The sequence below is a fragment of the Schistocerca gregaria genome, chromosome 1 (genome assembly GCF_023897955.1).
Source record: "Schistocerca gregaria isolate iqSchGreg1 chromosome 1, iqSchGreg1.2, whole genome shotgun sequence".
NCBI lineage: Eukaryota > Metazoa > Arthropoda > Insecta > Orthoptera > Acrididae > Schistocerca > Schistocerca gregaria.
The window spans coordinates 684,678,611-684,696,489 of NC_064920.1; the positions used below are offsets into that span (position 1 = coordinate 684,678,611).

The window sequence follows — 17,879 nt, forward strand, 5'->3', positions numbered from 1 at the left end:
TAAACATATAACATAAATTTGTATCTTTATATGTGCTGCACATAATTCAATTGTTAATGAATATTTACTTAAATTTACAGAATTAAAATCAAATGTGCTCTTTACATACATACCCCCACCTCTGATAGTAGATCTGCAAAACTTATTAGCTAGTACCATGTTTAGAGGTTTAAAATGTTCTAATTTGGCATCAGATAGCCAGTGTTCACTAATACCAAGCACTTAAGGCATAGTTTCATTTACAAACACGTCTAATTGTTCATATTTCTTGCTCAAGCTCTGGCCATTCTGGTGGATTATTTTAAAGTTGTAAATACGTTGTTGTAGATTTCTCTCCTTTACTGACTTAAATAAGGTCAAATCTCTGTTTCTCTTGTGGGCTTCCTCCTCTTTCTGGTATCCACTAAAAATGATTTAGATGGGATGGAGGCACTGGCTTCCATCTGCTGTCTGAAGTTTTTTTAGTTGACAGTACTGGTTCTGCTAATGTTGGAGTTGATTCTGCTGCTATTGTGGATGGTTCTGCTGTTGCTAATGATGGTTCTGTTGCTTTTGCTGTTGATTTTCCCTCTCTTATTAGGGCTGGCTCTGCAGTTGATGGAGCTGTTGCTGCATTTGTTGTTGTTAGTGTAACCGTTCTTAATCCTTTTACTACTTTTGGTGGAGTTGGTCAAGCTACCATTGATTCTGTTGCCATTGCTGGTAGCGGAGGTGGCTGCTGTTGATGTAGCTGCTGATTCTGCTTTTGTTGTTGTTGTTGTTGCTGTGATTGTTTCTCATGCTTTTAGAATTTTTTGTGGAAATACTTCTGCTGGTGCTTGCTTTAAAACTGTTGAAGCTAATGGTAATGACATGCTGTCACTATGTTTGTACAGTCTCTCTAACATTTCACTGATTTTCCTACACAAAAGTTTCTTGCCCTTTTTGTTCAGATACATCCCATGTTTCGTAAAGCAGTCTCTCTTTAAGTTAGGCCAAATATGATTGGATGTTACCCCTTTTACTAGTTTCCCTGCATGTGTCACTTAAGTTGATGACTCGTTCCTTTTTCATCTGTTTTTGTGCATTATTGTTACAACAGTCTTGATTATATTTGATGCAACTCTCTTCTTAACAGATTGGTTCCAGTGTTGTCCATCTGTTGTGAAGCTAGCTTTTTCATAATTGTTGATGTCAAAAGTGTTACATTTTTAGACTTAAAACAGAAGTATTTTAATTTTTCATTTGTTCGCTGAATTTCACTATTTATGCAAGACCAGTCCATCAGATTGATCCTCATAGGTAAATTAGCCACTGTCACATTTGTAGTTGACAGCAATTTCAAAATAATGACCATTTTTTTTTTAGAAATTCACTGGAATCATTGCAGTAAACATTGTTTGAACCTGTTGTGAGAGCAACACTGTCACTTTTAATAGAAATCGCACTACCTTGAGCTATCAAGCTACACTAATGTGAAATGAAATTTTGCAATATGATAATGATGGAAGCTGAAGAAATGAATTAAAATTTGTGCTATGGTCAGGACTTGAAACTGGGCCTCCTTGCTTACTATACATAAATTTTAATTAATTTCTTCAGCTTCCATCATTATGGATGTTAAATAATGTTGGTGACAAAACACTTTCTTATGGTAAAGCATTTCTTTGAGATCTCCAATGACTACACTGACTCTAGAAGTTCACATAGAATCTCCTGTTTTTAATAAACTTTGAACAGGTATGGTCAAAGCATAATATTTTACTATCCCCCAGAGCTTCTGTGACAATGCATGATGACTGACAATCTCATAAGCAGACTTCTTTCATTAAAAGCTTTAGTAATTTTCTGGACCTCAAAGCCGTCCTCTGTGAATTTAGTGAGACTGAGGACCTGAATGTTTTATATATATATATATATATATATATATATATATATATATATATATATATATATATATATATATATATATTAAAAACAAAGATTCCAAGACTTACCAAGCGGGAAAGCGCCGGCAGACAGGTACAATGAACAAAACACACAAACACACACACACAGAATTACTAGCTTTCGCAACCGATGGTTGCTTCTTCAGGAAGGAGAGGGAAAGACGAAAGGATGTGGGTTTTAAGGGAGAGGGTAAGGAGTCATTCCAATCCCGGGAGCGGAAAGACTTCCCTTAGGGGGGAGAAAAGGACAGGTGTACACTCGTGCACACACACACACACGCACAGATATCCATCCGCACATACACAGCCACAAGCAGACATATTTAGGCAAAGAGTAAGGGCAGAGATGTCAGTCGAGGCGGAAGTACAGAGGCAAAGAAGTTGTTGAAAGACAGGTGAGGTATGAGCGGCGGCAACTTGAAATTAGCGGAGGTTGAGGCCTGGCGGATATCGAGAAGAGAGGATATACTGAAGGGCGAGTTCCCATCTCCGGAGTTCGGATAGGTTGGTGTTGGCGGGAAGTATCCAGATAACTCGGACGGTGTAATACTGTGCCAAGATGTGTTGGCCGTGCACCAAGGCATGTTTAGCCACAGGGTGATCCTCATTACCAACAAACACTGTCTGCCTGTGTCCATTCATGCGAATGGACAGTTTGTTGCTGGTCATTCCCACATAGAAAGCGTCACAGTGCAGGCAGGTCAGTTGGTAAATCACGTGGGTGCTTTCACACGTGGCTCTCTCTTTGATCGTGTACACCTTCCGGGTTGCAGGACTGGAGTAGGTGGTGGTGGGAGGGTGCATAGGACAGGTTGTACACCGGGGGCGGTTGCAAGGATAGGAGCCAGAGGGTAGGGAAGGTGGTTTGGGGATTTCATAGGGATGAACCAAGAGGTTACAAAGGTTACGTGGACGGCGGAAAGATACTCTTGGTGGAGTGGGGAGGATTTCATGAAGGATGGATCTCATTTCGGGGCAGGATTTTAGGAAGTCGTATCCCTGCTGGAGAGCCACATTTAAGGTCTGATCCAGTCCCGGGAAGTATTCTGTCACAAGTGGGGCACTTTTGGGGTTCTTCTGTGAGAGGTTCTGGGTTTGAGGGGATGAGGAAGTGGCTCTGGTTATCTGCTTCTGTACCAGGTCGGGAGGGTAGTTGCGGGATGCGAAAGCTGTTTTCAGGTTGTTGGTGTAATGGTCGAGGGACTCAGGACTGGAGCAGATTCGTTTGCCACGAAGGCCTTGGCTGTAGGGAAGGGACCGTTTGATATGGAATGGGTGGCAGCTGTCATAATGGAGGTACTGTTGCTTGTTGGTGGGTTTGATGTGGATGGATGTGTGAAGCTGGCCATTGGACAGATGGAGGTCAACGTCTAGGAAAGTGGCATGGGATTTGGAGTAGGACCAGGTGAATCTGATGGAACCAAAGGAGATGAGGTTGGAGAGGAAATTCTGGAGTTGTTCTTCACTGTGAGTCCAGATCATGAAGATGTCATCAATAAATCTGTACCAAACTTTGGATTGGCAGGCTTGGGTAACCAAGAAGGCTTCCTCTAAGCGACCCATAAATAGGTTGGCATACGAGGGGGCCACAGATATCCATCCGCACATACACAGCCACAAGCAGACATATTTAGGCAAAGAGTAAGGGCAGAGATGTCAGTCGAGGCGGAAGTACAGAGGCAAAGAAGTTGTTGAAAGACAGGTGAGGTATGAGCGGCGGCAACTTGAAATTAGCGGAGGTTGAGGCCTGGCGGATATCGAGAAGAGAGGATATACTGAAGGGCGAGTTCCCATCTCCGGAGTTCGGATAGGTTGGTGTTGGTGGGAAGTATCCAGATAACTCGGACTGTGTAACACTGTGCCAAGATGTGCTGGCCGTGCACCAAGGCATGTTTAGCCACAGGGTGATCCTCATTACCTGTGTCCATTCATGCGAATGGACAGTTTGTTGCTGGTCATTCCCACATAGAAAGCCATATATATATATATATATATATATATATATATATATATATATATATATATATATAGTGTGTCTGTGTATGTGCGGATGGATATGTGTGTGCGAGTGTACACCTGTCCTTTTTTTCCCCTAAGGGAAGTCTTTCCGCTCCCGGGATTGGAATGACTCCTTACCCTCTCCCTTAAAACCCACACCCTTTCATTTTTCCCTCTCCTTCCCTCTTTCCTGACGAAGCAACTGAGAGGTGCGAAAGATCGTAATTCTGTGTGTGTGTTTGTGTGTTTTGTTCATGTGCCTGTCTGCCGGCGCTTTCCCGCTTGGTAAGTCTTGGAATCTTTATAAGTCTTGGAATCTTTGTTATGTATATATATATATAAGGTTAGAATCTTATATTTTTTGAAAAGAGTTCTTTTTTTTATATTATTCTCGTTGCTCTCTTGTGTAATTTAAATATTTTAATTGCCTCAATCAAATGGGACCAGATTTTTATACCACAGCTCATTATAGCATTGAAGTATGTAAAATACACCATGCACAAATCATCTTCAGTTATTAGTCACTTAATTTGTCTCAGAGCAAAAAAACTGCTAAGTTTGTTGCTTATATTGGAAATATGATGTTTCCATCCTAAACAACTGTCCATGGTGATCCCTAAAAATTTAGCTCTTTCAACTACTCTTACATATAGCTCTTAGCAATTTGTTAATTCACTTGTTTTTCTTTTGTTGTTCCTGAATAGGATTGCTTTAGTTTTCTCATAACAGTGAATTAACCTATTCACTTCTAGCCAGTGGGTGATTATTTCAACTGTTTGACTATTTTTACTTATGGCCTCCTGTAAGCTTGGTCTCACAGTTATGCTTGTCATGTCATCTCCAAAGATATCAATTCACTGTCTACATTACAAGGTAAATCATTTACATATATTTGGAAAAGGAGGGTTCCTAGAATACTACCCTGTGGCACCCCATGTTTTATATCATGCAGTTCTGATAGCTGTTTCCCTTGATTATGTGACACTTCCACTGCTTGTTTTCTGTTCTACAGAAATGACTCTATGATTTCAAGAGAAGTTCCTCTAGTTCCATAGTGATGTAGCTTCATTATTAATATGTGGTGATTGACAAGATCAAAAGCTTTAGATAAGTCACAAAAGATACCAACAGGGATATGGCCTTGATCTAGGCCTAGAGAGAATCAGGTGCGGCTCGTGGTTTCTCTACTGGTGAGGGCTGCGGTATTTATCGATCAGAGCCAACATAGACCTCAGGTGACGCTACAGAATTCTGACTAATAACTAAGAATTCAGGGGGAGGGGGGTGGTCAGATCACTCTCTACCCATAATTTTACGTACTGTCTATTCTATAATCAGGAATTAAATATCATTAGAAGCTGACTTCGAGTTAAAATCTTTGGTTATTGTTTTTATACGTCATCATTACGTTTTCTGACACTTTGCAGAATATCATATGAAAAGACGCATTTTGGAGAGATCTTTAATGCGATGAATGTTAACTTCGCGGCTGCTTAATATTTTTAGTGTTTTCAGTTCTAAACTTAAGGCGTTTTTGTGGTTTACCTCCAAAGCTCGAAGTTTACGAGTTCGCAAGACGATACTGTGATGTTTTGGTGACGTCACAGGTTTTGTGCAAGTAAAACTCACTAAAATCTTGCAATATACACTCCGAAAAAGAAACTTGCTAATATCACACGGTATCAACAAAAGCAGTCAGCATCAGTAAGCAAGGAAGGTAAAGTAATGGGACAAATTTCGCGCTCTTTGTCCTCTAATCACTTATGAAACTCTCGCTAGTTGGCAGTACTGTTATGTTACTGTTGTCTAGTGCACTCTGGCGGGATATTTGCAAACTTATTCTACATGTGGATAAAATAGCCAATGGCAGAAACAAAACAACTACGTAAAACATTATCAAAACAATAATACTAATCGTCGATTAATGACGCATCGAAGCATAGTAGAGATGTGCACAGACAAAGATTGGATAGCGAAGTTTCGGCCACTCTGCATTCGTTTATTACATAGATAGCAGAACATGAAAAACGTGTGGTGGTTGGTATGACACCCTTAGGCTCCAAGCTCTGAGCCTTCGGGTCGCCCATAAAGAGCAGTACTATGTAGAAGCCACGCCCTCAAACTGCTACTACATGCAGCTTACAGACGTTCCAAGACGCAAACTAAACACTACTAACAGTTCGGAAAACATCTATCGACACAAAGAGTTCCAAAACGTTGACCGTCGTTATTTTAATAGGAATGGGAAATATGGGAAATTCGTCCTGATAATTTTCTATAACATATAGTTTGGGGTGGTTCCGCCTCACAGCCTTTAATTATGAGCCGCACCTGTATGGAATGTTCTGGTTTACCATTGTTTGCAAACTGAAAGGCAATATGGTCAGCTGTTACCTTTGCATGTACCTACATAGTTCTCGAATCACAACTCAGACACTTAAGAAACTCAGATGCTTTGTGGCTACTCTTGTTCAGATCTACCTCATCCACTGGTTTACTCAAAGCATCTTTGTTGTTCTTTGATATCACTATTAACAGATCTTCTCTGGAAAGCAAATCTCTTTTATAAAAGGGTCATTGTCAAAGAAATCAAGATAGTTTCTCAAATGATCTTGAGTTTCTGAAGTCACCCCTTTGTGTAGTAATCTGTTACCTCATGGCATTGATATACAGAAAGAGTGCTTTATCTTGTTTAATGAGTCATTTTATTATTCTGGAAAGAATCAGTACTAAAGATGCTCTCATCCAGCATGGAGGTGAATTTCGCCAGTCGGCTTTCTTAATATTATACCTTCTTCAAAAAGGCACTGTCAGTGGTTCGATTTCAGAATACACCTGTCATGTAACAGAAAGGTCTTGCATATGAAATATTGGCTGTCTCACTGTTTTCATTTATAACTGACGTATTTGTTCACTCACAGAGATGAAATCTAGGTTAGAACCAAGCCTCCATCTTGCACTGTTGAATGACAGTGGAAGTTTTTTTATCATGTTGTAGGCAGTCATAAGAATCTGCCCATTCTTCCATAGCTTCTCCAGTTTTGCTAGTATTTCAGTAGTGCCACATAGAATTATGTCTATTGAAGTGACCAACCACAAACTTGACATGTTACTAGGTTTCACTATTCTAAATTCAGTACCAAGAAACTTATAAACTGATTTTATAGAACAATAACTGAGCTCTACTGTGAAAATTTATAGTCGTCTTCCACTGAGGTTCCCATGGAGAGAACCTGATGAAGATGGCACTGCCCTCTTGTCAGTGTGGATGTTAAATCACTAGATTCATCCCTTTGATTTTAAGATGACAAAGGTTCAGCTCACTGGAGTTTTGGGATTATGAACTATTAATTCTCTGTTTGTAATCTTATCCTCCCACACATCACCATTAAGTTTCTTCTTAGTCTCTGCATTGTTTTCAAAAGCTTCAAGAAGTGTAGGATATACAAACGAAAAACTTTATACTTATCTTCATTTTCTCTTAGTGTGGGCTGCAATTCTCACATCTGGGGGTAGATTCTTGAGGACGCAATTTCTTTTTTCTTGCTTAGTGGGATCCAGTTGATCTGATTAATTGGTTAAGTACTTTCAGTTGCTATGACTTTTTTATTTTACCCATTCTTCTATGTCACACTGACTTCACAATCTCCATTTTCATAAAACCAAAAATTATATTTTATTGACAAAATTAAAAACATGTCTGATTCCATCAGAGGTATGCCCACTACTACCTTCATTGTGTGGAACTAACTATATTCCAAACAGTTTACAAAACAAAAGAGTTTACAATTTTTTTGACAAATGAAGAATCATCATGAAGTTATATCATTATTTGTAAATGAATCCAGAAATAAATTTAATACTTAACATTAGGTTGTGCAATTAATGATGTGAATTTAAAGTGTGCCAGATAATTCATAATTTCAGATATTTCTAAAAGAAAAGTAATTTTAGCTAATTTTAACAAATTAATATCTTTTTATACATTTGAGTTTGAATTATAACACATCATATGCAACATCAAATTAAATTCATTTAGTTAAACAGCTAAGACAATGTTCACCTATACAAGAATTTAAAGTAGACATGATATAGGCTATTTCTATATAAAAAAGGTAACATTAGAGGAGGGTTCCTATTACATGTTATTGATCAAAAATTTTATTTCATAATTGCTGCCCAAGGTATTCTGGTGGTGAAAGTGCATTTTTGAAGACTGGATAGATATGATGGGGACTACATCCACTTCAACTTTTCAACTGCATTGAATCACAAGGCTTTCATTTTCAGCACTGGTTAAAAATGTCACCTTTTTACTTACATTTCAATATGTTTAATACAGTTTAGTATTGAATACTCATATAGTGCTGTAATCCAAATTTTGAAATAGTTTGAAAATGTGGAACTTTTTCACCATTCCCTCACATCAGTGCTGAGGCCACCCCATGGATCAGTACTGGAACGAATCCTGTTCCTTATTTATGTAAATGATATGTGCTCTAGTATTACAGGTGATTCTACAATATTTATGTCTGCTGATGATACTAGCTCGGTAGTAAAGGCTGTTGTGTGCAACATTAGCATTGTTTCACATTGTGCAGTTCTTGACATAAGTTCATGGCTAGTGGAAAATCAGTTAAAATTAAATCAAAGTAACAGTCAGTTTTCACATTTTGTAACACACAATACAATAAAACCAAACGTTTTAATTTCACAGAATGGGCATATCATCAGTGAAATTGAAAAGTTCAAATTTTGTGGCATTCGGATAGATAGTAAACAGTTGTGGGAAGCCCACATTCAGGATCTTGTTCAAAGACTTGATGCTGCCATTTTTACTATATGAACAAACTGTAATTTCATATAATGGCATGTTCCATGAAATCTGTAATTTTCTCCTCAATTTGGTAAAATAAAAATAAACAATTCAGAAGTTGAAAGTCATGTAAGTAAACACAGAGGAAAAACTGAAGCAGATGTTGCCACTAGCATATCTATATAGTACTTGAAAACGGAATTATAGATCTCAAATATAATCATTCAGATTCAGATCCTTCATTGTTCATTCAGCATTATTACATGCAATAGACTTCATCAGTTCACTTAACATATTAATTTTACAAAATAAATTTTTATGTATTTAAGTTGATATTGGGCATTTCTAAAACTTCCTTTAATGAATATAATGGATTAGTTAACAAGAAATTGTATACATTTTCTTTAAATAATTTGTCAGGCTAGATTGGCACATTCTTAGACAATTTGTTATATATTTTAATTGCCATATACTTGTTAATCTATTTTGTGACAACAGCAGAGAAGTACAGGTTCTTGTAGTAGTCATGCCTTTGATTTGTTACATTTAAATTAGGTAGTTCAGGAAGTATGTAGTTAATGCTGTCAAGAATATATAAATTAATAACTGTTAAAATCTATATTTAATGAACAATGGCTTACAATGTGTCTTATTATCTACCTTAGCCATTACTCTGATTGCTTTCTTCTGGATTACCATAATTTCATTTATTTTTCTGCTGTTTCCCCTGAGTATTAACCCATACCTTAAAACAGATTGAAAAAAGGCGAAGTATGATGTCCATACATACTAAAATGTCACACATCAATCTCTTCAACAAATATATAACTCTTGACAACCTAACAACTATGTGATCAGCAAGAGAGTTCCATTTTAGATTGTTGTCAAGTACGATACCTAAAAACTTTACCTTTTGTTTTCCTATTTTTGTAGTCTTTGAGAGACTGAACCACATATTCTGTGCCTTTTCCTCATTTAATAGCAGACCATTTCTATTAAACCATGATGTTGCATTTTCTTTTGCCATTTTCATACCACTTACAAGGTTATCGATACAAGGTTTACAGATAGAAAAGTTGTATCATCCATATACATATGCGTCTTTACATCTATATTTCCTGGTAAGTCATTTATGTGTGCAGTGAAGAGAAGTGGTCCCAATTTAGATCCCTGTGGCACTCCGTGTTGAACCTCAACTGTGTTTGACAGATGACTTCCTGAACTTACCACCTATTTCCTTTTATTGAGGTATGATTTGATGAGTTTTAAACTTTTATCATATATTCCATATTACTCAAGTTTAGAGAGCAAAAGTGAGTGGTCAACACAGTCAAAGGCTTTGCTCAGATCACGTAAGGTTATCTGTGTATGAGCACGGTCCTCAAACCAAACTGTGATGCACTTAACATATCATTTAGTGCTAGGTACTCATACATCTGCTGATATATTATGACTTCAAAGACTTTTCCTAGTACTGGAATTAGTGAAATTTGTCTGTAGTTTGCAGTATCTGATTTGATACCCTTCTTAAAGACTGGAGTCACTTTGGATAGTTTGAGAGAATCAGGAGAAACCTCTTCTATGAGATACAGGTTTATAGAATATGTTAATGGTGCTGCAATGTAATGTATGATTTCTTTCAATAGATTATTTGACATATTAAAAATATCTGTACTGTTTTTCTTTGACTATTTTAAGAACTTCATGCTGGTGTACATCTTTAAAGTTTTTCAATGATGATCTGGCCCTATTATGATTTAGGTTTGCACTCTTGAGATAAGCTATATATGTTACATTGGGTTTACTGATCAACTTTTTGATATCATCATCACAGCTTACAAAATATTTGTTGAGTGTATCTGCTGGTCTTGGGACTGTCTTGTCAAAGTTTGTGACTTCACCTTTGACAGTATTAATTACTGAACATGCTGTTTTGCATTGGTTTTCACTACTTTTTATGAGATTTGTGTTGTATCTTTGTTTCACCAATCCTAACTCTTTCTTATACAGTTTCTTAGTGGTTTTATCGAGATCCTTAATTTCATTAGAATTATTTACTTTGCCAAGGTGCTTCAACAGCAGTAGCTTATTTATTAGATTCTCCAGTTCTTTGGTGTACCACAATGTACCCTTTCTTGTTTTATGATATTTCTTTTGAACAAGATGGGCTTTTAAAGTTCCTATTAAGTAATTGTGGAATGTTTCATAAACTGTTTGGTCACTGGAATCACAGTTTTGAAATAATTTGTACCAGTTAGTTATGCTCAGCTGGTGTGTTAAGTTTTCTGAGATAGTGTTTTGCTAATATTAAGGTATTAGATTTTGTTAACTTTTGTGCAGCCTTCTCTCATCCTCTGTTATAAAATGTCTTAACTCTATTGTTAACATGGAGTGGTCTGAGAAAACAAATTCCTTTACCTTGGTGGAGTACATATTGTAAGCACAATTGTCAAATGCATTATACAAGCACACTTTTAGTCTTATTAGTTCTGAATTTACATGATGGAAGTTGTGCTGCCTTACCATATTCAGTAATTTATTTATGCTGGGTTTGTTACGTTTTACATCAAAGCTTGAATTAAAGTCTCCCCCCAATTACAGTTACATGTTGTTTCCACTTCCTTATGTAGAAGAGTACACTATCTAAATTATCTAAAAACGTTTTATCATCTGAGTCAGAGGAATGATAGATACATACTATGATAAGTTCATTATATCACATATGATCCTAGTAATTTCAAAGTGTTTCTCCACACGTGTTCAACTAAGATCTAGTGCTCTACACTCTATTTCATTTGAAACATAGATAACAGTACCACCACTATGGTACTGAGATCTGCAAAAACAGTTTCCTATTTTATAACCTTCTGGTATATAGTATTGTATTTGTTCTGGTTTAAGCCAATGTTCAGATAGACATAAGAAAGAACACTTATTCCTTGGCAATGACTCCTCCAGAATTTCAACTTTACTTTCAAGACCCTGCTGAATGTTCAAAAATAAGATGTTGCTGTGACTTATCTGTGAGTTATCAGGCTGGTTTTTCATATATTTATTTTCTTCTTGGCTTGAAACCATAAAAAAATTATCACTGAATGACACTGATGTATTTTTCCTTTGGCTGCTCCTTCAGCATTGCTGTGTTGCTGCTCCAGTTGTTGTTGGTTCTGCTACTGCTGCTGCTGTTCTTGTTGCTGTTGCTGTTGTTGTTGCTGCTTCTGACGGTGCTGCTTCTGTTTCCCTTATTTCTGGTGTTTGTTGTTCCACAACTACTGTGCCTTTCTGTGAATTGTTAACATTTGAGGTGTTCACTTGCATTAATAAAATTTCACATTTGTTTTGGAGAGGTGTAGCTTCACTGACATCAGATTTCACATTTGAGTCTCCAGGTAACACACACTTCCTGTCCATAGGAAGTATGACTTTCCTATCATCACATTGCACATTTGAGATTTTATTTACTAGTTCTAAAATTTTTGGCACTATTATGTCTTTTCCAAGTACATTTACATGAGAAACGTGTGTTGTATGAAATCTTTTCCCTAAATTGCTGATGTTCACAAATGTTACATCTCTTTTGCATCTCTTTATTTGCAGTTTCAATTTCTTTATTTACAAATGACCATTCTATCAAGTTGTAATGGTGTGGAACTGATAAAACAATATTATTTGTTCCTCTTAGATCATACAGTTTTCTTTTAGCGATATTAAGCGATTGTTTTTTGCATTCCTAACGACATCATTTGACTCTGCCAGGAAGTTGTAAAAGTCCTTTTTGCTCAATAAGGAAATTTTTACTTGACTCACTGATGTAGCAGCACTGAAGTTTACTCCTGCTTTTATGGTACAATTAAAATTAAAATTCTGACTGCTTGTACACAAAAATTCTGTGGTTATATTTCGTCCTTGGCTGTCGACATACAGTTCAATTTAACCGGTACTTCAATTTCCGAGATTACTCGTTTTCTGCCTACATTTGCGGAAAGCGAAGTTTTGTTTGGCACTATTTATTATGTCTTTTTTTGTTAACACACGTTGATATTGTCGCAGTAGAACAACTTAACGGTAGATGATTTTTTTGTGAGCACATTCGCATATGATCTTTTACTATCTGCTGCTGAAGTATTCCATGTTTTACCTCACTCACAGAGTCATTTGGTTTTCCAAATGGTACACTCGAACTGTTAATAACACTGTCACAATCCGTAGTCGAAAGAGCTTGAAAGTAATTTTCGTTCACTACATTTATGTTTCTTTCACCGTTTTCTGTATCTTGTATTATCTGTTTGTCTCTTTTGTAGTTCACTTCCATCCAATTCTCTGACATATTCATACTTTCATGGCGAGATTTTGTCATGTTCCATTCACTTCTTTCTTCTTTAAGTTTCTTGATATCCATCTAAAGGAACTCATAATAAATTGTAAACTAGACACACATTCGTTTAACTTTGTAATTTCATCCTTACAACTGCCACAATTTTTCTTTTTCACAGTAAAATTCACTTTTTCTTGGAGACACACATCGAATTTTTACACTAGCTGCCATCTTCCACATGCAGGGAACATTAGCCTCATCACAGCATATCTCACTAAAAACAAATTGGCACAAAATAAGGACAAGACAATTTTGATGGAGTTTCTGCTAAATTATAAATGAAGACAAGTGGATAGAGAAACAGAGGTTTCAGTTGAAACATAAATTCCTGGATATTATAGTAGATGAACATCTTACATTGAAGGAGCACATGAACTATAGCAATTTCAAAATAAAATTTATGACTGATGTCAGAATATTACTAATAATCCCTAACCTAGAAGTTAGGCTATAGTCGTCGATAGCCCAAGACTTAATGTCTGTTAATAATGTTCTGTGAGTTTCCTGAGTGCATGTTAAATCACTATTCAAATTATGACTATCTCACTACTAATTCTTTCTAGTTAGGTGTAAGACCTTCAACATTGATTGAGATGGTTGTTGATAATTGAATTGCTTCTGGAGTTCTGATGTTCAGTTCAGTACCTTAATTTCTAAATCAGCTGCCTATGCAGGAATCACCTGCACCCTGCAGATGAAAATATAATTCATGGTTGAAGATGGGATTCCAAAACTTTCTGAATAAATTCCAGATTTTTTAAAAAAAATTTGATATAACTGAATCTTTTGGGTATTATTGTATTGCTGTTTAATGTGTAACACTTATGGAAATAGATTTTTGCCATTTGTCTATTAAAACTGTGAGATTTCTCTAGCAGATCAGAAACAGTGTCATTTGAAACCTCATCCCTTTCCCGCTCCCTTTCATCTCTTGTCACTCCCCTCACTTTCCAGTTCCCCACCCCTCTCCTTCTCCTTCTCTCTTTTCCTCTCTGTCTCATTTTTTCAAACCTCACAATTATTTCATGTAAGTTGTAATAATTTTAGTTTGATGCCAATCTACCCATACACAATTTTTACTGTCTTGTGATATTTAATTTGTGTGTTCCAGATGCTGCAAGCAGATATAATATGAGTGAGGGTGATAGAAGTTCATTCAGTCACATGAATGCAAACAGGGCTTTTGTTGAGGAGACTGTTAATCATCTACAAATCACTGCAATTACTGATCATAATCCACAAAACAAGAAATATCTTGATCTGAAGTAAGTGCAATACAAATAAACAAGCTGTAAGTTCTCGAATACATTAATGTGACAGAAATCATTATTAATTTCAGTACAGGTAGTCTCAGGATGAAAGCTCAGTCTTCCAGCAGGTGCGATGGGCAAGTCCATGCAAATACTTCCTCTATTTCTAATTGTTCCAAAAAAAACTTTACAAAAGTTTGTTGTTATTATAAAATAGATTTATTTTGAATTGAATGGAATTTTATTTGATCCTGAAAGATTACATTGTGTACAGTAAATGTACGTTTAATATATGACATGTCAAAGTGTTAACATTCTTTATCACTTATTTTTCTACACCTTTAGCTTACATTTTTGCATTACAGATAATAAGTAACAATATATACAAATTTAATGGCATAAGTATTCTGCAACACTGTAAAACTCTTTTTCAATGAGATAGTCTTTAAGTTTCTTTGGAAAGTCATTGTGAAGTACAGTATCTTTCAGGGTTTTGGGCAGACTTCTTAGTAGTCTGATACCAAAGTACTGTGGTCCTTTTTCTAGCATTGCCAGTCGGTGGGGTATGTTCCGTACTTCATTCTTCTTTCTTGTATTGTGGGTGTGTACACTAGCATTTGTAATCCAGCCCTCACTACCTTTCGTGATATACATTGTTGTTTTGTACATATACAACAATGAAAAAGTTAAGATATTTAAATTCTTGAAACAGTTTCTTCATGTTTCAGAGGTCTTTCTTCTTAAAATGGTCCTAATTGCTTTTCTTTGTAATGTGAACTCTTGTTTTGTCTCTTTTTTGTTTGAGTTTCCCCTCACAGTCACTCCATACTGTAAGTATGGTTCGAAAAGTCCATGATACACTGTACACAGAAGGTTCTTGTCTGAATACTGTGATAGCTGCATCATTAAGAATATGACAGAGCTCAGTTTCTTACAGGCATTATTAATATGTTTTTTCCATTTCAGTTCATTATCCACAAGAATACCTAAGAATCTAGCAGATTCTACTTCTTCCAGCCTTGTTCCTTCCATGTCTACAGCCTTTTCCTTGTTTTTAAAAACTGCATACATAGTCTTTTTTAGATTTATAACCAGTTCATTTTCCAACAGTCATTGAGCTGTGACATTTGCAGATATGTATGCTCTTCTCTCAAGCTGTTCCATATTTTGGTCACTATTTAGTATTGTCATGTCATCAGCATACATTATTTTCTTTTCTTCCTCCTCAACACCTATATCATTAACAAATACATTAAATAACAATGGCTCCATTACCGAATCCTGCGGCACTCCATATTTGATGGATTTGGTTTCTGATTGGTACGAGTTTCCTAATGATACATACTGCTTGCGGTTGCACAAGTATGATTTTATCCATTCATCTGGTTGCCTCCGATTGCCAGAGTTGCTTAATTTTTATATCGGTCAATGGTGTCAAATGCCTTTGAAAGATCCAGAAACATTGCAGAGACAACCGTTTTCTCATCCAAGGACTGTAAAATGTATTCTGTTAGACTGACAATTGCTGATTCTGTAGATTTACCCTTTCTGAAACTATGTTGTGTGGGCATGAAAATGTTATGTTTGTCCAAATAGTTAACTAATCTGGTATACATAAGCATTTCTAGGATTTTTGATAAACCTGACATCAGTGAAACTGGTCTGTATTTGTTGGGATTTTATTTTTGTATGATAGCTATTGTTACTTGTTTCTCTGGTTACAGCAATCCAAACTAAATTTACTAGTCCACAATATATTTTCAGCTATCCAAAATAAATTTACAAAAGTAAATTATAAATTTCAACACCTAAAAAATAAATGAGTCTGTAATCTGTTTCAATTCACTGTTGTACTCTGAGGAGGACATACCAGATAGCTTGTCTTGGTGCATCTCTGCAATTCTTTATGATGATATCCATGTGCATATTATAGGTTAGCAATTTTCCTTGTGCATTGACCTCTCCTCTGTACACTGCTGCATTCATCCAATCATACAAATAAAAATAAACTGCTCACAAATGTTCTGCACCATCTGATGACTGCGAATGTGGTGGAATTATATTCAAGACAATTAAGGAATAAAGAAACTGTCAAACTTAAAGAAATTATGAAACTTTAGGAAAATGTTGATTTACTTTTATGTAAACCCAAAACATCATACCAAACATAGGTAGGTTGTTTGAAAGGGCAAATCTGAAAAATCAGATTCTGCAGCTGGGCAATATTTAATACTCCGAGACTGCATCCCATGTATTGTAACAAGGTTGGATCTTCTTGTTGAACATGGTCTACAAAGTGGGCAAGATGTTGCTGTTCAGATTTATCTCATTCTTTCTATGATGTTCAGGTGTGCAAAGAGGGTTCCTCTGACAACCCACTACAGGTTTCAACTGGTCCTGAGCATTTCCAGAATCAAATTAATGTCTGCAGATACTGCTGGCCATTCTGCTTCCTGGAGGGAAGTATTCACAATTATGACACAACATGCTCCTCTTGGATAACCAGACCATCCACAAAATGTTGGCTGTAGAGCTGGACAATAGGCTGGAGAATTCTGTCCCAATAATAAGAAAAACACTTGTATTAGCATCACTAGTGATGAGAAGAGTCTGACATTGATATGATACAAGCCCAAAACATGACTGACACACTTCCCCAATGCCTGAGGCATTGATACCTAGTTGCCTCCACTCTCTTCCATGATCATCGTCATCAGGCATTGTACAAAACCTGCACCCACCAGTGAAGAGAACCCAAAGCCATTAATCCCAGTTGCATACCAGTTGCTTTCTTGTCCACCTTCTTTGCACACTATGGTGCTAGGATATTTGTCTGTTGTTCGTAATGGATACTTGGAGGCCACATTGTTCTTGAGGAGATGGTTGCATTTTGCCCAGATTGACATAACCCTCTTAACTCCCAAAAAGGTGGTAGGGAGTTCTGTTGTATTCTCCTTGTGGTATGTTGAACCCATAATTAGTTGGTAGTGATCACCTGCTGGTGTTATCAATCATGGGTGACAACTATAATGGAGATCTTCAATATTTTGTTTCTGACAGAAGTTTTTATATGCTACAGTGTGTCCATAATTCAAGGTGCAGCTTTAATTGGTCACAGAAAAGCAATGAAAGAATACAGAAATGTGAAAAAAGTTGGTAATGAAAGAGATACTCTCCAAGTGTGCATACCTGTTCAGCAAAGTTCAATGTGGCTTTCATTTGTTGCCCTACACAGATGTAAATGAATTCCAGTTCTTTCCACACAAGTATTAGGATACTTGATGTAACAGAGTCTGTGATTCTCCATTTTAAATGATTTATATCTTGATATGTTCTCTGTACACACATTGTTTCAAATAAACCCAAAAGTAAAAATCTAATGGCATTAGGGATGGGGACTGTGGCGGCCATTACTGAAATCCACCCCTTCTCATCCACTGCTGTGGAAATTTTTTATCCAGGAAATGCGTAACTGCATACAACTGCAACATGTGAAGGTAGTTGTTTGACAT

General features: G+C 36.5%; 1 protein-coding gene across 5 annotated transcripts in view; it reads left to right on the forward strand.

Moving 5' to 3' along the window:
* LOC126364314 (uncharacterized) overlaps positions 1-17,879 on the forward strand; it is a 570,142-nt gene that overhangs the window by 369,366 nt on the left and 182,897 nt on the right. For 4 of the 5 annotated variants that reach the window (XM_050008043.1, XM_050008046.1, XM_050008045.1 and 1 more), the window contains exon 5: positions 14,229-14,382. In XM_050008043.1, coding sequence (XP_049864000.1) covers positions 14,229-14,382 — 154 coding nt within the window. Of the gene's footprint in view, positions 1-14,228; positions 14,383-14,456; positions 14,602-17,879 lie in introns of those variants that run through there. The other variant, XM_050008044.1, reaches the window with a different exon arrangement.